Source organism: Anthonomus grandis, chromosome 9 (assembly GCF_022605725.1).
Source record: "Anthonomus grandis grandis chromosome 9, icAntGran1.3, whole genome shotgun sequence".
Classification (NCBI taxonomy): domain Eukaryota; kingdom Metazoa; phylum Arthropoda; class Insecta; order Coleoptera; family Curculionidae; genus Anthonomus; species Anthonomus grandis.
This window is the reverse complement of record NC_065554.1, coordinates 5,886,636-5,909,471: the sequence shown is the minus strand read 5'-3', so window position 1 is coordinate 5,909,471 and position 22,836 is coordinate 5,886,636. Positions and strand designations below refer to the sequence as shown.

General features: G+C 35.5%; 1 protein-coding gene across 1 annotated transcript; it reads right to left on the bottom strand.

The window, feature by feature from the left end:
* Nucleotides 1-1,911: 1,911 nt before the first annotated feature.
* Nucleotides 1,912-21,766, bottom strand: LOC126740658 (cathepsin L-like proteinase). The gene is made up of 3 exons (XM_050446776.1): nucleotides 21,559-21,766; nucleotides 21,160-21,489; nucleotides 1,912-2,577 (listed from the first exon to the last, which is right to left on the bottom strand). Exons 1-3 carry the CDS (start codon nucleotides 21,634-21,636, stop codon nucleotides 2,026-2,028), a joined length of 960 nt encoding a protein of 319 aa, XP_050302733.1. The 5' UTR covers nucleotides 21,637-21,766; the 3' UTR covers nucleotides 1,912-2,025.
* Between the last annotated feature and the right edge of the window lie 1,070 nt (nucleotides 21,767-22,836).

Genomic DNA, 22,836 nt, shown 5'->3' with positions numbered 1-22,836 from the left:
GGTTTCATGAGATGTAACGGGACGTCCCTGGGATTTATTCTATGTCCCATTTTTGCGTCACTGAGATTTCCAAGGGACTGACTAATGCTGACTGGGTATGCTGTAGTTTTTCTCGCGATATCTGTACTACATACATAATTCAAGTTTGTTGGAATCTGTTTATTTTTTATAGTATGTTATTATGTTGAGTTAATTTTGTAAATACTATTTTATGTTTTTAAACCTGTCTACTATTTAATGTGTTTATTCCTATCTTTATCAAATAAATTAATAAACAAAATAAATAAATAAATATGATAATGGAAATTTATGATATAACATAAGGTGTTCTGAGATGAGGAAAATTTGGTCTAAAAGTATTTTATGTGTATTTTAATATGTGTATAATTAATGTTTATCATTAGCTTATAAATTAATTTTTAAATAAAGGGTAAGGAGTAAAGTTTGAGGCTGATTGTATCGTTATTTGTGAAACTGAGATATGTCGATAAGGATACTTGTCTTATTGAGTCAAGAAAGTATTTGTTCATTGAGAAACTTGTGTTATATGCAGCAATGCCTTCCCATTATTATAGAGTCTTTTGGCCAAGTTTAAAGGGTTAAAATTGTCCATGATAATTTGTTTAGATTGTTTTAATATATTGTCCTTAAAATCAGGGTAAGAAAGCTTAGCATGTAAGCTTATTAGCCTAGGCCTCCTCCTTTTCAAAACGTTAAGTTTCGATTTCATTAAATAATGAGGAGTGAAAACTATTAAATCTCTTAATACAGTATGAATTTCTGAGGGATTCAGAAGTCTTCTAAATTATAAGGAAGGTCAAAGAATGGTAAGTTTACTTATGTTTATGAAGAAATAAAATAACAAGAGCAAAATAATAGTTGAATTATTTACCTTAATCTCGATCGGTCATTTACTTAAATTTATAGAATAGGAACTTTTTAGTGAGCAGTACGGAAAACTGATCTAATATAACTAGTTTGTTACACGTTAGCAAGTTATTTACTGAAAACTGGATAAAGGGGTTTAATTTTTTCTAATACAAAATATAAAAGATGTTTTGTGTGAGTTGCACATTGCAACAAAAAGAGTGCAAATGTTGACACCAATAATCTAAGCGTAGTTTTGTTAATTTAACAAAAAACCTATAAGACCCTATACGCTATTTCTTATCCTTTTGAACGTAATTTTCCTAAACACACAAACGCTAAATTTGATTCACCTCCTTGATATCGTTCCGGTTGCCACATAGATTCTCAAATCCGTGCCATATTTTAACCGTCCTATTTAAAAAAGGTACGCTCTTTAAAGAAACCGTGAAAATTACCTAAGATTTTTATTTTAGATAAGCCCTTATAACCGAACTTTATCCCTTCGCATAATTTGTATTCTGCTCTGCAGCAGGTTGTGTCGGGGACTTTTTTGTTTGAGAGTTTTTTTATTAGGCTAGAGTTTTATTTTGTACCTACGCATTACTAACTATCTCACGAGCCCTTTATGTCGATTGGGTTAAACCTATATAGCTCCCTAAAGAGATTTTTTTCTTTCAAGGAATTCCCTGACATCATAAAAGGTACAACACAGAGAGATTTATAAGAAGTGATATAAAGAGAAGTGGTAAAGTGCCACGAAAAACTTTAGTGACTTGCAAAAGTTTGAAGTTTAGATGTTTTGTAAATAAAAGATGTTTCTTTAATGTATAACATTTATATATGTATATTTGGAAGTAATTTGCATTTTTAAGATGCTCTATGATCAAAAAGTCACCAATATAACAATTCCTTGAAGTCAGTTAACAATATTTAATATTTTGATCAAAATAAATTTAAAAAAATTAAAATGTTTTAACTTTCTAGCATTAAATTACTCTTAATATTATATTATACAACTTTTATAAAACTAATAAGAAGCAGTTAACATATGTTTTTTTATTTTTTTTTATTTATAACATATAGGTTAAGTTCTATTTTTTTTATTTCGTAAGCATATTTATTTTTTATTTTTAAATAAAATAAAACAATAGTAAGCTACAAGTAGGGGTAGCAAGGCTGAGAAGCTACGCCACACATATTTTGTCCCATGACCATCTTTATGTATCCATCTATTCCCCAAGAGGTTCCCCAAGAGTTTTTCATTAGCCAATAATTTAAACCATTTTCAGAACCGTAACCAACAGCTAACACTGCATGGTTAATAGTTTGAGAACAGCTACTATCTTGGAAAACTCCACCACCATAGTTCATTATAAGATCGCAATTAATGCATACAGATACTGGACCAACACTACCTACAGCATCAAGTAAATTATTTTCGTCGTTTTGAACTGTACTTGTATAGCCAGAAATTTGGAGAACAGGAGGCTGTTGTCTGCAAGTATCTTCTATTTCTTCATAGGGGTATTCGTCATAGTAATCAATTCCGTTGTCCTGGACGTATTGCAAAGCTGACTGAGGAACTCCACCGCTACAACCATTACAGTCGTATCCATTTGCGGCAGTGGCACAATCCAGAAGGTTTTGTTCAGAAAGTTGTAGAAGCTGTCCAGTTCTAAAGGCGTATAATCCTTCTAGTGCGCCTGCCTAAAAAAGAAATATCCCAATTATCAATTTTTCGACGCGACAACGTTGCAAATTGCAATGCAACGTTGCATTGTTACGTTGTCTTAACCGCAGAAACAATTCCGGTTTACACCAATTTGAAAGAGATTTTTTTGGTTGTCTCAACGTTACGCAGTGACTACCCATTAACTTTCTAAACGCTTTTGCAATGTTTTTAGAGTTACTGATTTTTGGACGAATGGACGCCATAACGACAGAAAAATTTATTAATTTTTGAACAATAAACTAGTAGAAAGATAACTCCAGTAGGCAGCTACTCCAAAAATAAAACCTTTTTAATCCATCTTTTGAACAGTCCTTATTAATATTTGTTTTGTTTGTAGTTTAATATAGTGAATTATATAAGGGGTGAAATAGCCGATTTGAAAGATTTACAAGTACTTAATTTATAAACTGAACATAGTTTACTGTGAAAAGATGTTGTTTTAGCCCTAAATAAGACGCGCGCCCTGAATTTATAGCGGACTCCGGAAAAAAAAATAATAAGTAATTTTTTTTATTGGTTACATAAGAAACTCGCTGTCGTTGTCCCTGGTTGGCCTGAAGCAAGAGGAAGAAGTAGATGGACCTAACCTAAAATTTTAATAATTCAATTATTGTTTGCAGTTTGTTGTGCGTATGAATCACGTTTTTTTACAAACTTTAATAAACAAAACCTTTAATTTTTACAAAAAAATTCATAAGCTCTTTGAAAAATATAAGATGTAATGTAAACATTACATTCTTAGTTCTCATTCCTGCTGCTGCTATAATCCTAAAAAATAAAATTTTATAAGATTTACCATTGTTTTCAAACTGGTTATTCTCTTTTGTAAAGAAAGGCTATAAAGTAGGTAATAGGAACGATGAAGGAAACCATTTCCTCATAAGTAAACCTAGTATTTTAAACGTTAAATATGCAAAATTTAATACAAATCTTTTAACTGCTAACTTCCACCACTTCCATTGAGTCTACATAATACATATCAACTTCAGGTAAGCTAGTTGTAGGCACTTTTGTTTCCATTGCAAGTTTTTTTGCGTCTATAGTAAGTTGCAGAATATTTAAAGTCTTTATATCTCTTATTTTTTTTAAAGCAACAGATAAATAATAAATCCCAAAAATTCCAAGCAAAAAATGAATTATAAAAATAAAAATATAGATTAAGTAGGTTATGTTGAATTGAATATTTTTTCTTCCTCTTATTCCTTCTTCCTTTGTTTTTCATCTTCTTTCTAAAACTCTTAAGCTACCTCTACAGCGAAAAATGCTCAACACAGACGATCAGATAATGTAATACCCATTCGCTAACGAGAAGGTAACCTTGTTCTTACTGGGTTTTTGATTCAAAAAATTGAACAAGTCTGCACGTCGTTGTTTTAAGTGTAAATTACTACTGCTACCATCTATAATAAAAAAATACGTTGTAAAAACAGCAGAGTTTTACAACAAATGCGATATAGGTGCAATACGTCGAAGTTTGGTCGAAAATAAACGCCGTTGCAAAACCAATTAAATTTTGCACTGAAAACAACATTGCAACTAGTGAAAATAAGAATTTCTTAAATTATACTCTATTTCAGAAGTGTGTAGAGCAATAAAACCTCATTAGGTATGCAAAAGTGGTACCTGGTGATCCACCAATATTTTATGCCACTACCTTAGTTGGGTATTAGTTTCAATGTAAAATTCTTTCTTTTCTTTGATTGCAGGTAGTGCCACCCGGTTTTGGGTCAATTTATGAGTTTTGCCCATTGTTACTCACTGATAAACATTGAAAACGGTTCGCCAAAGGCGTGCAACTGGGACTTGTTTTTTACCTTATAATTAATGTACTTAAATGCTATTTTATTTTAGAAAGTTACTTTTGTTTAAATGGAATAGTATATTTTTTTCACAAATTTATTGAACATAATATGTAGAGTAAAACAGTTGAAAATGTCACTTTTGGATCTGTCACTTTTTGAACAGTGTATAACAATTTTAAATTATAATAGATTGTAGTCTTCTTCGTCATCTGACGAACTGTCATCACCTCTTGACATTATAATTAAAGGATCGACTGTCTGATCGATGAGGTTGTCAAGATCCCACATTTTGTCCTCTTGCTTAATTACATGCTGGACTGCTTTTCGCCAATTCTCTGGTGTCGCTTCCGTAATGGCTTGATCAAACAGTAGCTTAACATCTTTCATTTTAAAAGTCGTGTTTTGTCTTGCTACAAATCCTTTTACCTGTGCCCATATCAGTTCTATAGGATTTAGTTCGCAATGATATGGCGGTAAGCGCAGTACAGTTATATTATATTTTTCGGCTATATCTTCCACGGCGTATTTCATAAAACGAGTTTTGTGTAAGTTTGCTATTGCCAGCAGTTCTTTTTTTATCAAATTTGCTTCAAACGCAATACCTTTTGCAGTCAGCCAATCGATAATTTCTTGCTTTCTCCAACTTGAAGTTGGCGTCTTCTCTATTCGCCGTGAATAATAGCTTGCGTTATCCATAACCACCACCGAATTAGTCGGAAGAAATTTTATCATTTCACCAAAATAGTCCTCGAAAACGGCTGAGTTCATGTCTTCATGGTAATCTCCTGTGCGAGTCGACTCAAAGGTTAGCAGACCTTCTTTTAAAAATCCCTCTTCGCTTCCAATATGCGTGATTATAAGTCTTTTTCCTTTTCTCGAAGGTACTTTAATACCCGTAGACAGGCCTTCTATGAAAGCTTGGCGAGCACTGGTTATATTTTTGTCTTGCCACATTTTTTGGACTATATAACCTTCGTTAATCCACGTCTCATCAAGATAAAAAAACTTTCTTTTGCTCCCTGCGGTACTGCTTGATACTTCTCAAGTATTGTCGTCTCCAACAAACAATTTCGTCGCTCTCCAGTAAAAGTGCTTTGCGGTTATGCTTTTCCCAGGCAAAATCCATATTTTTTAAAGTTTCCCATAAAAGTTTTCTACTTATCAATGGAATACTGTCATCTCGGCCAAGCTCCATTAAAATTTTGTCTAGGGTGGGTATTTCCTTTTTAAAATAAAAAGAGTGAACTTTTCTTCGAATTATACATTTAGCATTTTCATCAAGGACTTTTGTAGGTCGTCCTGGCTTTTGCTTGGGAGATTCCACTTGACCTGCTACTTTTCTTTCCCGCAACAATTTGAAAATGGTGGACTTTCCAATTCCACTCATTCGAGAACATTTTTCAACAATTTCTTGCACAGTAAAACTAGGGTAATCGTGTTTTATGCAATCATGTACATTTAAAATAATAACTTTTTCACTCAGCGATAGTGGAGAATTTTTAGTACATCTTTTCGTTGGACTGAATACCTCCATTTTTTAAATATTGGGATAATAATATTGTGATTACACTACAGCGTAGCAGTGACTACTAACGTTTAAAATATGATTTAAAAGTATTTATAGTCTGTATATATTACCTGACCCCATTTTTGCATGTTACAAAGCGTTAAAAGATAGGTACCTATACAAAAGGATTAAAAGTATTTATTTAGTATTTAATCTCTTGCAAAATAAAGGCATTTAATCCGTGAAAATTAAATTCATAAATATTATAAGTACCTGCGCCTATGAACTACCACGAAATGTAGCCAAACAGAACGGAATTCCCCAGTTTATTGCTCTATACACTTCTGAAATAGAGTATAGGTGACTTCAAATTGTTACTTGGTATATTACAATTTTATGTGATACAAGGTTACGAGTAAGGAAACTATAAGAATTGAAAGCATTACACTGCCGTGTTAAGATTAAGAGTCGTATCTGCAATTTTTGGTAATTTGAGATTTTCAGGTATTTCACATCACATCAAAGTTATACATCTATTTGTTAGATCAAAATGTAGTAAAACATTCTTTCTGGCCAATAAACTATATACTTTCTTTGTCATATGTGAAATTTTGCTTACTTTGTTAAGAAAAATTGACCACACTGCATATTTTTAGCTATACAGGGTGTTCCGTTCATGTTACAAACTTATAAACTCCTAGGGTAGATAGGAACCAGAAATTAGCTACCATAACCAAATTTGGAATATAAATTACTGTTAGTACGTTTATTTTTTTGAACCTACTTAACGAAAATAATTTGGCGTGGACGCCAGGCGGATATTTGGTAAATTTAACCCCATTTCTCTAAAATTTGAATTTCGGCCAGATCAAATTATGATGCTCCTATAGCTTTTATATAAAAAAGGTGCTCATAGCAAAAATCGCTAAATATTACCGTTTTTGTAAAAATTGACTAAAAGTAAGTTAAGATACAGCACTAGAATTAATGAATTTATTAATAATGCTATTCAACAAATTCATTTGCTTAAAAGCGATAGTGCATGTTAACAAGGTTCGAAAGTTAATCAGGACTAAGCTTTTAACTTTCTGCTGGATGTCTTAAATACTGTGCAAGTATTGTTGTGTCAAGTAATTTTAAACATTATATAAATTTTTATCTACCTGATCAAAATTTATTTTAACTCCTATAAAATTATGTTTAAATGTTATAAAATCACTCATTAATAGATTCAATTAAATTTTCCTAATACAGTCCTAGAGTAGAAACAAGCCACAACCCGTCAAAAGATTTGTATTTTAGGACGCATCCTATTACTATCGCTTTTCGGCAAATGGAATAACATTTATTGTTATAACATGTCATTGTCAGTAACCGATTCTACACAGTATTAGTTCTCTTTTTATTGCGATTAAGCAATAGAGATTTAGATTAAGCATTAGCCGCCGAATTCAAATATACTGACTAAAACAGTTCTTTTAGTATCTAAGTTAAAACCAAAGGACTGAGATCGCTCAGTCTTCAGCTCGACTCACTCAGGCTTTATTTTCTCTGCGAGGCATGTGGCTCGGACTCTGGCTCCGCCCAAAGATAACTGGCAACCTTTCCCCGAAGCCTAATTACTCTTTCCTATCCTGAAAGAAGTTAAAAATCCTTTAATCCAACCTCAGCACCCAGATGCTACAGAGAAAAGTAGTATAGGAGATCAAAGTACCATAGCACGCAGTTGCAACTGAGAAGACCGGCAAGAGAAATAACAGTTAGTCCGGAAGAAACCAGTGTAACAAGCAATAGAGGATTATACATTTGCTGAATATACCGATATGCTATTAATGTATGGGGAAGTTCGATGCAATGGTAGACCTGCTTCTCGATTATATGAAGAGCGGTTTCCCCAAAGGCAAGTACCAGCTCACACACTTTTTTAAAAAGTCAATCGACGGCTCAGGGAGACTGGCTCCGTAAAAACGGCCAAATATTGGTGCGTAAAGGAATATCCAGACCCCGGATTTCGCGGCAGAATTTTTTAACGATTTGAAGACAACCCATCTGTAACTACTTGAGCAGTAGAGTACAGAACATTGCTCATGAACAGCTTCTTTAGCCCTACCAGCTGTAAAAAGTACAATCAGTGAGACCAAATGATTTAATGTCCCGTATACATTTTTATCAGTGGTTTCTTGAGCGGTGTACAGAAAAACCTCAATTTCCAAAATATGTTCTTTTACTGACGAAGCTATATTTACGAAGGAAGGCATTTTTAATTCTAAAAATAATCATTTGTGGGCTAAGGAAAGCCCACATGGTATTCATTTAAGGGGATATCAACATCGGTTCTCGGCAGTTGGAGTAAGAAATTTTTTTTTCATTATTTCATTCCTTTCAGTATTCGAGCTAGCAGTTGAACAGTTGTGAGCAGTTAGCAGCATAGCAGTATCCACAGCGAACAACACATATATTTCCTCAACCAGTCAAGTTATCAAAACAAACGGCGGAGAAAAGCGTCGACTCGCCTCCCATTATCAGTAGGGGCTAAACCAACGCCGCAAGGAGCAAGAAGAGAGACAAAAAATGGACCTATTTGACGGCTACCTAGCCGATAGGTCAACAAAAAGTGAAGACAACAACAGATCAAAAAGTAGACTAGCGAGAGAGCGGGGTAGGGCTTCTGATGACTCCTCAAAGTTCAGAAAACCATCATCACAATCCCGTCTTGATCCTAGACTCTCGAAACAGTTAAAAACCCCTCCAAACCCCGACTTGGGAGCTGGTAAGCCGCTACCTCAGAGTGCGCAGCTGAAGCTCAGTGAGGAATGAAAGAGGAAACTCGAGGAAGAAATTCGGGAAAGGGATCTGCGAATTGAGAAAAGGGACAACGAGATCTACGAGATCAAGTTCAAAAATTCTCAAATCATCGTGACAATCAAACTCCTAGAGTATAAAATAAACTCGTTGATCTCTGAAAATCATTCTTTTAAGACGCAGATCTCTGACTTGAGTAGAAAACTCGAAGGGGTGTTGAACCAAAACAACGCCCTAATTAACAAAAATGCTAAACTCGAAGAGCATCTGACGGTGCTGGGGGGTCCGGCTAAAGACATGATTAATCTTTAAGAACAAAAAAATAAAAGAACCAGGGACGATGCGAGGCTGTCTCCATCTTTACAGGATGGAGGCATGCTGACGTCTGAACTGGTTCACCTTGTAAAAATACAGCAAATAGGGAGCCTACCCCCTCAACATCGTCAGATTCTAACCCAAACCCAAACCCAACTGTAAATCCCATCCAAAATCCTAAAAACCTATTACATATGCCTTAATAGCCTCTCCTTAGCGCAAAAGGGGAAAAGCATTAATCCCAATATATCTAAAGTCTCAAATGTAGTGCTAAGAGACACGTCCAACTGGGCTACAAAATTTAAATTATTTTGCGAAAATAAACTATTCATATAAATATTCATAAACATTTTAAAAGTACAGAAGGATAGATTGCGATTAGCGCTTTTCCCCAAAACATCCAAATGCCATCGAGAACTCACAAGACTCCTCAAGGAAGACGGAATGAAATACTTTTCTTTCTTCCTTGAAGAAGACAGAAAATGAAATGTTATTCTGAGAGGACTCAACCAAAACTTGAAACTAGAAGAAAATGAGGAGAAGCTCAGAAAATTAGGGTTCGAGCCTGAGGAATTGGGTTGGTCTAAAACCAGCCCAGGCACGGACCCACACTATCGATAATATGAAGAAAATTGGGCAGTGCCCTTGATGCCAAGAGTATGGACACGACATGAGCAATTGACACGCAAAGCCGCGTTGCCATAAATGCAAGGGCAATCACTTTTACTCTAATTGTGATAAAATCAGAACAGCTCCGGCGGAGTGTTGCAATTGTGGTGGCGACCATCCGGCGAGTTTTTTGCGCTGCTTAAAAGACCCAAATCTACAAAACATAAACAAACAAAAAAACAGCTCCGCGGATACCTTGAAAAAAAACGACCGACACGGACTCTATCACCGGGAGGGCGAAGCCTACGGCTGGCACTTCAGTATTACATATGAAATATCCCGAGTTTTCTATCAAGAATACAAACCTCTTGAATCTGCTAAGTTTGCCTGATGGGATGTTAGAAAAAAAAATTGACAACCTAATGGCAAAATTAGAAAAACTGAACTCAAACTCGGCAATCAAGCTTCTTCTAGGAGTCGAGGTATAAGTCCTAACAGTGTGCATTTCTTTTCTTCCTAGTATGTTCCAAGCCCAAATTCCATTCTTACTAACCACTCTAAACACAAAACCCAGTGTTTGGATTTAATTTAATTTAATATGAAATAAACCGCGAAATCATACATAGGTCGCAGACAGAGTCTCAACCTGCAAGCGTCAATATTTCTTAGAACGGCTATTTATGCGAAAAAATATATTTTTATGCACGGCAAGACAAATAAGTCAGTCAGTCGCCTCTGAACCTGTAATTGGGTTACGTCACACGCTGCATTCTTTCTCCCGCGCTTTTCGTATTTTACCGCGTCTTTCGTTCCCTAACAGTTGAGTTTCGGTCACTAGAAAATTGTGAATTTGTAAAACGGGAAACCGTTAATTACGTGTGTAATATTTAGTAGTGTAGCTGTTTGGAAAGTAAATTCTAAATAGAAAGAAATTCGTGTGTTTTCTTGTAAAACCGCTGGTCCTTCGCTGGGTGGGGCAAATCACAATATATTAAGGCTGAAGGCTTACAAGGGACGTCCGCAGTACTTGTACAGGACCGGGCCTACACAAGACCGTAAACAAAAACGCCGAACCAGTGTCCACATCGAAGTGTTTACAGATCAAAAGATCACGATTCTATTCATGGTCCAATCGATCCGGATAGTTGAGTTTACGGGATTTATTATGGGATTTTACTGAAGGGGCTAATTTGCTGTTGCTGCTGAAGTAATGATTGGGCATTTTTACGACTTCAACACTTCAAGCAAGGCTCCAAGGGACTTCTACGGAGAGTCAGATAGGTAGCGACGTGAATACTTAGTACAGCTGGGTTTATTGGTAGGAGGTTGTAGGCGACTCTGGGCAAACTGGGACTGGAAATTTTCCACTACAACCGGAAATTGAAGCAAATTCAAGGTTAGATCTTTCTTGTTTATTAAAACTGGGGTTCATTAAAGAAGAAGTACCTACAGTGTTTTAAACGTACCTACTTGTGAATTGGTGAATTTAATTAAGTTGATTAGATCTGTTCATGTTTAAGGCTAGATCTACAAAAGCGATTTTTTACAATAAATGTAGGGTCTTTTATAATAAAAGTTAACGTTAATAATGATAATAATATAATGGTTACTGAGGTGAATGTTTGCAACATCTTTAAGGTTTTTAATTAACATTTTATATTTATTTTACAACTGACGGCATTGCTTGGGTTTACATTTTTGCCAAATTTTAGGTTTTAGGTAAAAAGCTAAAATATTTATGGGTTAAGGATTTAGATTTAATCTTGGGTTGTTGAGCTTTAAGTTGAAGTTGAGCTTTAATTTGCATTAAAAGATTATATAGGTAAAGTAAAGCAATATTTACACAAAATATTCTTGTTTTTGTACTGTGAAGTAGGTATTAGTAAAAGGGCTAATTTAGATTTTTAATTTAAGTTGAAATCAAAAGTTTATAATGGAGGGTTATAAAAAAGAGCGTACAAAGCAGAAAAAAGCTATTACTAGAATAGCAACTTATGTTGAGACAAATGAAAACAATTTAGAAGTAGATTTTAATGAATTTGTTATCAGGGAAACGTATTTACAAAGTGCATTTGAGTTATATAATACTGTTCAATCAAAGATTGAAGATGAAGATGACCTTGAGTCAACTGATAGGGAAAATATTGAAATGCAATTTTTTAGAATTTGTGCTAAAATAAAAACCATAATTCAGAATCGAGGCAGGGTAACAATAGCACCTAGTTTACAGCAATCCAGCCATCCAATCTCTCTTAGCGATCCTCAGGGTAGAGTGAGGTTGCCAAACATAAATGCTCCCACTTTTTCCGGGAAATATGAGGAGTGGAAATCATTTTTTGATTTATTTACAGCATTAATTCACGACAATATTCAGTTGACTGACGTTCAAAGGTTTTTATATTTAAAGGGTGCACTCTCACAGGAGGCATTAAATCTAATAGACAATTTGTCATTAACAAATGAGAATTATAAGGTGGCTTTAGATATCTTAAAAAAAAGATATGATAACAATTTAGTTATTATAAATTCTCACATTAAAGGGTTAATGGAAATGCCACAAATTATAAAAGGGCACGGGGACCAAATAAGGTCATTTTTGACAAAAATTCGGCAACATTTAAATTCACTTAAGGCGTTAAAACAGCCTGTAGAATCTTGGGACATTTTGCTTGTGTACATTCTTTGCCAAAAATTGGATTTTACAACACGCAGGGCATTTGAACTTGAAAGGGATGGTACAGTGTTGCCAACTGTGGAAGGTTTTCTAGAATTTTTGGAGAAACGATGCATGGCATTGGAAAATATTACTGATAGTGAAAGGTCAAAGCAAGTTAAGTGTCAATATCTAGGGAAAAGAGAAAAATCATTATCTTTTGTAGCAACACAGCAAAATTATAAGCAGCATTGTTTATTTTGCAATGTAGAAGGGCATTTTATAAATAGATGTTTTAAATTTAAAGGAATTGGGCTCATACAGAAAAGGGAATTTGTTCAGGGACATAAGCTCTGCTACAATTGTTTGGGTAATAATCATGGTGTAGCACAATGTAAATCTACAGGGTGTAACATCTGTAAAAGAAAGCATAATACACTTTTGCATGATGAGAATTTCAGCAATAAAAATAAAATACAAGAGCAAAAACTTGATCAAAATATAAATGTTAATAGGGATAATCAAGGGGATTCTCGAGGGGATAATGCTGCTAGCGCAAGTAGCACAGATATTCAAAGAACATTACATATTCAGGGACTCAAATCACATGTATTGCTAGCTACGGCTATTGTTCATTTATGTGCTAGGGATGGGAAGCTGATAAAGGCTCGTGCAGTTCTCGATTCAGGGTCACAGTCTAGCTTCATATCTTCGAGTTTGTTACAAAGGTTAAAGGTTCAACCATATAAACAAACATTAACTATTGGTGGTATAGGGAATAGTGTTACCCAGGTGAATGACATGGTTGACATTCAACTGCAATTGGGTTCTTTTAACAATAAAACTGTCACTACTAGTTGCTACATATTAAAAACTGTAACATGTCCTTTGCCACATGTAACTATAGATATAAATAACCTTAAAATTCCTGGTAATTTCAAACTTGCCGACCCATATTTTTACAAGACATCTGACATAGATATGCTTATTGCAGCTGACATTTACTTTGATTTGCTTTTACCGGGTTTAGTGAAACTGGGGGATGGGTTACCTGTTTTGCAAGAGACCCAGTTGGGGTGGTTGGTATGTAGAGCTGTGTCAGCTCTGTCAAGCAGTCATTTTAAGACATGTAATTTTCAAGTTTCATTATTTGGGCATTCTTTAGGGATTAAAGGCAATCAAGAAGACATTAATTTGACAATGCTTAAGTTTTGGCAAATGGAGGAAGTCATGTATAAAAGAAATTTATCACCTGAAGATAAACAGTGTGAACAAATTTTTATAGATTCTGTTAGGAACTTAAATAATGGACAGTATCAGGTAGATTTACCACTTTATAATAAAAATGACGTTTTTAAATTGGGGGATTCTTTATCCATGGCAATTAAAAGATTTTCTTCTCTGGAGAAAAGATTTTTACATAACCCCGACATATTTCTTGAATATAAAAAATTTATTGAAGAATATGTTTCATTGGGTCATGCAAGACTTATAAATTATGATTTTGATCAAAATAAGGATGAGGTAGGGATTCAAAGGAACTTTTTACCGCACCATTGTGTAATAAGGGAGTCAAATTTAACAACAAGGTTGAGGGTTGTTTTCGACGCATCTGCAAAGACTTCAACTGGGCTCTCATTGAATGACATCATGCTGAAAGGGTTTCCAACTCAGCCGGAGCTGTTTGACATTTTATGTAGATTTAGGACCTTTCAATATGTCATAACTGCGGATATTAAAAAAATGTATAGGATGGTGAGAGTGAATCCTGAACAATGTTTTTTACAAAACATTATTTGGAGAGATTCTCCAAGGGACAAATTTAAATGCATTGAGCTTCAAACGGTCACTTATGGCACTAACTGTGCTCCATATTTTGCAACAAGATGCTTAAACAAATTAAGTGAAGATAGGGCGTTAGATTTTCCTTTAGCATCTCAAGCGCTGTTGCAACAGTGTTTTATGGACGATATTTTAGGAGGGGGTAATTCCAGGGAAGAGGCCATTGAGTTGTTGACACAGCTCACACAATTGTTAGGTTCAGCAGGATTTTACCTGCACAAATTGGCATCAAATGACATTTCTTTGTTAAAGGATAGAAATAATTGTATCAAGGAAATAGAGTTTAAAGATGAAAATTCATCTAATAAAATTTTGGGTTTATCGTGGTCTCCTTTTAAAGACCATTTTAAAATACTAGCTCCAGTTATTGAGGAAGATAGTAAGTTTACAAAAAGGATTGTATTGTCAAATATTGCACAAATGTTTGATCCGTTGGGGCTTATAGGGCCAGTAGTATTATTAGCAAAAATTTTCATGCAACAAATTTGGGTTAGCAAAATAGATTGGGATGAGGAGCTTCCTTTAAATTTGTTGGAAAAATGGAAAGGTTTCGTTGTGTGTTTTCCGGATTTAGGAAAACTAAAGATTTCTCGATTATTATTTTTGGGTTCCCGAAATTTGCTTGAAATCCAAGTTCATGGGTTTTCAGATTCTTCAACAAAGGCATATGGAGCATGCATTTACGTGAAAGGTATTTATGAAAGTGGTGAGGTTAGTTGCAATCTATTATGCTCAAAATCTAGAGTGGCACCGCTGAAGACGGTAACACTTCCACGACTTGAACTTTGTGGGGCTTTATTACTCGCTAGATTGATGAGTAAAATTTTACCAATATTGAGAATAGACTCTAATTCTAGGGTAATTTTGTGGACAGACTCCAGCATTGTTTTGTGTTGGTTAAGGGGCACACCTTCACGATGGACGACTTTCGTTGCAAATCGTGTTTCGGAGATACAGGAACTAACTACTAATTTTGAGTGGAGACATGTCAACTCGGAGAATAATCCAGCGGATTACGTTTCACGTGGGGCTTTCCCAGCCGACTTACTTTCATGTAACTTATGGTGGAATGGGCCAAAATTTTTGAGAGAGAATAAGGGATTTCCAAAGAATGAGCCAAATATTTCTTTAGCTACGCCTGTACCTGAAGAGAAAAAGATTGTCCTAGTTCAATCCTTTCAGCAGGATTTGACGATAATTTGGGAACGCTATTCTAGTTTTTCTTTTTTACAAAGAGCTGTAGCTTTTTGTTTCAGGTTTTCAAAAAATTGTAAAGGGGAAAAACAGTTGGGTCTTTTGATAGTTGATGAGCTGGAGGTGTCGCTCAAGGCTATCCTCAGATTGGTACAAAAAGAAGCATTCGCTCAGGAAATTGACTATTTGTGTAATTTAAAATTAAACGGGGAGGAAAATAAAGACAATTTGGTATTCAAAAGTAGTAAAATTAAATGTTTGAACCCTTTTTTAGATGCTGATGGGTTGTTAAAGGTTCATGGGCGCCTAGCAAATGCAGCAGTGGGTTATAGTCAGAAATTTCCTATAATACTATCTGCTAAGCATCATGTTACAAAGCTTCTCATCATGTTAGAACACAAAACACTTTTACATGCCGGGGCTCAAACAATTTTATCCAACTTGAGATTGAGATATTGGCCAGTAAATGGTTTAAACTTGGTTAAATCGGTTATTAAAGGCTGTATAACATGCTATAGATTTAAGGCTAAGGTAGCTAGCCAATTAATGGGTTCTTTACCATTAGATAGAGTTTCGGTCTCGCGACCATTTCTAAAGGTTGGAATAGATTTTGGGGGTCCTTTTTTCATTAAGCAGACCCGAGTCCGGAAGGCAGTAGTTTGTAAGGCATATATTGCTTTGTTTGTGTGTATGGCTACAAAGGCCATACATATAGAATTGGTTTCCAGTTTAACCACTCAAGCTTTTCTTTTGACTCTGAAAAGATTCATAGCAAGGAGAGGTTGCCCAGCTATTATTCATAGTGATAATGGTACTAATTTCCATGGGGCCAAAAATCAATTAAGGGATTTGTATGATTTCTTCAAATCACATTCAAATATGAATTCAATAAATGAATATTTATCGATAAGGGAAATAGAATGGAAATGTATACCACCCAACAGTCCTCATTGGGGCGGATTGTGGGAGGCGGGTATTAAAGCCACAAAAACATTTCTGAAAAAGATTGTAGGTGACAACCAATTATCATTTGAGGAGTTTTCTACAGTTCTCGCCCAAATAGAGGCAATTTTGAACTCGAGACCTTTGTGTCCGGTTTCGAGTGATCCGAACGATTTTAGTTGTTTAACGCCTTCTCACTTCTTAATCGGAGAACCTTTGACTGGTTATCCTGAACGAGACTTGCTGTCTGTTCCAGAGAATCGATTGACTTATTGGCAGCAGTGTACTAAGATACAGCAAGCCTTTTGGAAGCGTTGGTCAACTGAATATTTGAACCGGCTACAGAACCGTCCGAAGTGGTTTGTACCTTCAAAGAATTTACAGATCAATTCTGTGGTTCTGGTGAAAGAGGATAATGTACCGCCCTTAAGGTGGAATATAGCACGAATTCTAGAGGTTTTTCCGGGTAGTGACAATAAAGTGCGTGTTGCTAAGATTAAAACCAAAGACGGGGAATTTATAAGACCAATAGCAAAGTTGTGTCCTTTGCCTTACGATACTAATTGAGGACGTTGCCTCAAGGGGGGGAGGATGTTTGGATTTAATTTAATTTAATATGAAATAAACCGCGAAATCATACATAGGTCGCAGACAGAGTCTCAACCTGCAAGCGTCAATATTTCTTAGAACGGCTATTTATGCGAAAAAATATATTTTTATGCACGGCAAGACAAATAAGTCAGTCAGTCGCCTCTGAACCTGTAATTGGGTTACGTCACACGCTGCATTTTTTCTCCCGCGCTTTTCGTATTTTACCGCGTCTTTCGTTCCCTAACAGTTGAGTTTCGGTCACTAGAAAATTGTGAATTTGTAAAACGGGAAACCGTTAATTACGTGTGTAATATTTAGTAGTGTAGCTGTTTGGAAAGTAAATTCTAAATAGAAAGAAATTCGTGTGTTTTCTTGTAAAACCGCTGGTCCTTCGCTGGGTGGGGCAAATCACAATATATTAAGGCTGAAGGCTTACAAGGGACGTCCGCAGTACTTGTACAGGACCGGGCCTACACAAGACCGTAAACAAAAACGCCGAACCAGTGTCCACATCGAAGTGTTTACAGATCAAAAGATCACGATTCTATTCACCCAGATAAAACCCAAATCACACGCTAAATAATCAAGAACAATTCTAAACACCGTAAGAGAAAAGTTACGTTCACACCTCCGTCCGACCATTTCTCAGCAGCCAAAAGTTCTGCATACTGAAGGGGCGTGGCTTTTTCCGTAGGCTCGCGTCCAATAACATCACACCCAGACCTTATAAATACAAGCAACCAAATCTTATCCCTTATCCTCATACAGAGTTCGTCCTCCGTTGAATGCAGATCACCTGCACTTAACGTCGAAGTGTTCTCTGAACCAGTTTCGCTGTACCGAGTCACCGAACATAAACTAGAATAGAAGGATCACTCTAAGCGCCGCCCAAAATGTTGCCTTTCTCACTCGCTTTCTGATGCTACTCTTTTTTGCTGCCCGGTGGCGACTGCGTTATACAGGGGCGTCTTCAATATTAGAACTATAATAGCGTTGTGCGGAAGTTTTGTACTTTAAAAATGCCAGCGATATGTTGCGTAGATGGCTGCAGGAGTAAAAGGGGATATACATTTTTTTTAAAATAAAAATGGATTAGTTTACAAAAAAAATACACGCTTTTCTTCAGTATTTCTGAAATATCTCGGAAAATTGAGATCCTACAAAAAAATCTAATAAACAAAAGTTGGTTTAAAAACAAAAGATTGGCTTTTGTTTGATTTATCTAGGTGCTATAGGCGCTAAGACACAACTGTGTGAACATAACCCCTTTTTTTAGATAACAAAATATAATGACGTAAAATAATAACGTGAAATAATAAAAAAAAAAAAACGTTTTTTAGACAAATATCTAGCACATTTTTTCAAGTATGTACTATCGAAAACTTTAAAAATAAACTTGATTGTAAGTCATTAGCATAAAAATTAAAAAAGTTAGGAATAAAATAAAAATAATTGCAGTTTTAAAAAATTTATCATAAAAAATTATGTATTTATTTCAAAAATTACAGCGTAGCCTTCTACAATGGACTATATATAGGTACCAATAATATGTTCAAAAAGTGTCAGCGATTTAGAGTACATATTTTTTTTTAATCGTGATTTTAATCTAAAAACATACAAAATTTTTGGTATTCTGTTATTAGTGGTGGTTTTTAATAGTGAAAGCTATCCGATTTATTATTAGTTGCATTGCAATCATTTGAATGATATAAATTTTAGCCACTTATACCGTCTAACCATACTTAAAAATGCATTTTTTTCGTCAATAAGGGTGGTTTTTAAGGGTTTAAGTTTCAAAATATTGATGTGTACTATAATCCCCAATGTAAAACTATATTCATTTTGTATATTTATATGAATTCTAGGTTGTAAAACACCTATTTTCGTTTTATTTGAATTTTAGTGGTTTGTTCTTTCATCCCCTATTTAAAAAGCAAATAATTAGGCATTTAATAAGTGTTTTTTATTTAACTGCCTTTTTATATTTCACTGTTACCGAGTTCCATATGCTTGAGTGTTGTTATCACATTATTATGTAAATTTTATTAAATATTTAAAAAATGGGTATATTAACGAAGTTATTATTAATTAAGTGTATGTAATATTAGGTAGGTAGTTTCTTGGTCAGTTAAGAAAAGAGCATGAAAGGAACGCAAAGCTAAGATTTAATTGTGTACATTCTAATAAACTTAATTTTAAAGCTATCTACCAAGTGTTTTTCTTACAGTTATTTGTTCAAAAGAGATACTTAATATTATTCTTTCAATTTCATTTTAACAATAATACAAAGTGCCTTTAATTTCAAAAAATTCCATATATTACACGCTGCCCGCCGCGATGTACGAAAATATTCCTTATTAAAAATGTTTCAAACACCCCCCGTATCGTAAAGGATTGCCGTCGAAACTAAATAATGATTTACGACCGCGTAAAAAAAGTCGGCACTGTTTAGAAGTCCCTACTTCAAACGGCCGCAAGAGAGTGAACCTACTGTCTTGTTCTTTATACTGTGACCGAGTGTACCAGTACGACCGACCCCGCTGTCCTTCTGCCCGACGATCGAGTCAACCATGGCTCAAGAAAACTCTTCCTTCCTGTTGGAGGATGACAAGGATGGACTTTCGGAATTCTTCAACACGGACGAGGATGAGGAAACATCCCAAGACGAGGCCGAACTAAGAGCGCGGACCTAGCCATCCTACAATCCACCCCGTCAAGCCAAGAAGAGCTATCCCACTACTACGTTGTCCTCATGCCTAGTGCCAAGAGGAGGCACGATAAAGAAATGAACGATCCCCGCCGAGCCTTCCACCGGACGACCAGAGCACTTAAGAACTGAATAAAGGCTCTTGAGTCCGCTCTGCCGTCTGCTAACACTGCGGTGCAGGCCAGTACCGCAGTCAAATGCATGAAGTGTGGCCAACCTCACGCAACCGCTGACTGTACAAAACCAAGAGACCAGCCAGCCACATGCGCAAACTGCGGAGGCCCGCACACAGCAAACTACCTGGGATGCCCCAGAAACCCCAAACAAATCCTGAAGGCCAAAGCGGCCAGACGGGATCGCCCATTCACCTGGGGCACCCAGGACAACAGCCGTCTTGTCGCGCCCCCCACACTCCAGCTTCCAGCAACAGCTGCCGCCCCTCCTCAACCCGGTGCAGTTTCCTTAATTTTTAAGAAAATATCCCCTTAGCTCAGTAGGCATGAATCTTAAGATCCTGTGTATATATTTTTATATAAATAAATATTAGTTTCATAGAAAGGTAACTTCAGTCTACAATTATCTACCAGTAACAATTATCTAGTTTTTTAAGACATTTACTGCCAGAACTGTTAGATGATCTGCCCCCAAATATACGACAAAACTTATGGCCACAACACGATGTAGCGCTAGCTCATTTTTCACTTACTGTTCGCGGGTTTAAAAATCAAAATTTTGAAAAGCGCTGGATTGGCCGCGGAGGCCCTATCACCTGGACAGCGCGCCCTCCAGATTTAGCACCGTTTTTTCAGATTTTTTTACTGGAGGCATATGAAAACTCTCGTTTATAAAACTCGAGTCGAAAAAGAGGATGATTTAGTGGTTGGCTAGAATTTCCACAGCTGCTAAAGTTATACAAAATATGCCTGATGTTTTTAACCATGTCAACCTTAATCTATTGCGTAGGTACAATAAATGTATCGAGTATGGTGGCCGGCATTTTGAGCAATTATTACTTTAAGTTTTTCTTGTAATTCCAATTATTACAAGAATCTGTTGACTTTTATAAAATTAATATTTGTTGTTTTTTTGTTACACCTAAAATCATTGAAAAATGCCTTAAGTTAATTAAGTGCTACCTTAACTTTTTTAAGACAGTTTTGTTTAATATACGGCACAGATTAAATTTTGTAAGTATAATTGATTTTTGTCTCATATTACTTGCTTTTAGCCAATTTTCACAAGAACAAAATATCAGCGTTTTCGTTTAAGTTACAAATACAAATAATGTTTAATTGTTACGTAAAACATTGTTTAAGTTAAACAGTTATAGATTACAAGTAAGTACTGCTCAGCGTCTCATCAGCATTAAATATCTGTTTTTGTAAAATCATTTATATGAACTAATTGAAGTTATAATATACATTTTAATCTATGTTAAGTGTAGTTTTTCTATAGAGATGGTCACTTACGATTTGTTTAACTAATCGTCGTTACTATTTTAGTTTTTGATTGTTAGGAAAGTTGTATTATTAGGAAAGTTGTATTTAAATTTTACGCCAAAAAATATATAAATCAAGGTAACTACAGACTTACGACGCTAAATGCCCAACAAGCTCCACAGCTCCCTTGTTGTTGTACTTCTGTGACTACTCCATAATCTCTCCAATCAATAGAGCTAGGAACTTTAACACCTGATGGCACATGAAACTTCTCGTTTTTGGTGTGATTGTAGGGCATTGCTCCTAAAAGTTGCCTAAACTCCTTAACAGTCCAATCTGACATATGGTTTATTGCTTGGTACCAAGTTACTTCGCCCCTTTCGTATTTTAAATTATGTTCCTTAATAGATTCAACGTTAGATTTAAAGATTTTATAGCGACGGGCTTCTTCGGTTTTTGTTGGATAAGTTTTCGCATGCTTGGCCTTGAGAACATTTTGATTAATTAAAAAAAAAGCAGTTAAAGTTAAAAAAAAACAAGTTTAATTACTTACTTTAAATTCTTTCCACTCTTGAGAATTGCCATCGACAATGATTATTAAGTAAATCACTAACGCTAATTTAGCCCACATTGTTTAAATGTAAATTAAAATTAGTTTAAGAAAAATCTGAACCACAATTTATTGATATGATAAGCTAAATAGTTTATGTAAATCAATAAGGTAATCTCAAAATTATAGCTGTCAAATTACTAATTTATTATTTTACTGTTCAGTTTTAAATGTGGGAAGTAATCGATACATATTGTATTTATACCTAATGAAATATATTGTCCCTAGCTTATTTTCATAATTTTTGCAAGTGCCGAGTCTTTTTTTTCTTATATTTCTAATTATAACATACAATTGCTTAATTGTTTATTTGTTTTCTTGTTTGATAAGATTTGTAGAAAAAATTCACCTTAACTTGAACTTGAATTGAAAACAAGTATTTATTAAATCGTAATTGTGTGCATTAAGTGATTTGCCTATAATGTTATTAGTCTAGTTGCAGCTGTTTTTTTTGTTATTTCTTATCGTAGCTTCTTACAACATCTCAGCCAAAAGTGCATTTTTAAGTATTTCGATTTATTTATATTAATAGTTTTTATAGTAGAAAAGTCATGTTGGATTGGTTATATTGGATGGATTATATCCATGCCTTTTGCAAAACGGGTTAGAAGTACTAACCCCACACATAGTCAGACAATTCAGGACGTCCCTTGCTCAGGGTTACGTCCCAAAGTTATGGCGTCAAGTGAAAATCGTCTTCATTCCGAAACCCGGAAAAAGCGATTTTACAGATCCTAAATCGTACCGAGCTATCAGCCTTATCAGCTTTTCTGCTGAAGGCGATGGAGAGGCTGTTTGATCGGCACCTTAAGGAAAGCATTCTGGTCAAAAATCCACTGCATGTGCACCAATACGCCTATCAGGCGGGCAAATCCACGGACCTGGCCCTACACCACCTTGTGAGGAAGATAAAGGGTGCTCTGGCTAGTGGTAAGGCCTGTCTGAGTGCGTTTCTAGACATTGAAGGGCCGTTCGATAACACCCCTTTCACATTAATCTGCCAAGCACTCGAGACCCGCGGCTCAGAACCCTGTTTGGTTAGCTGGATAGAGGCCATGCTCTCGAAACGTCATTGTGGTGCCTTGTGGTCGACAGCCTGATAAATCTTTTAAACAATGCTGGCCTATACATACAGGCCTACGCTGATGATCTGGTAATCCTTTGCCCGGGAAAAGACGCTGTCTCAACGCCCTATGATGAGAGCCCTGCGTATGGTGGACA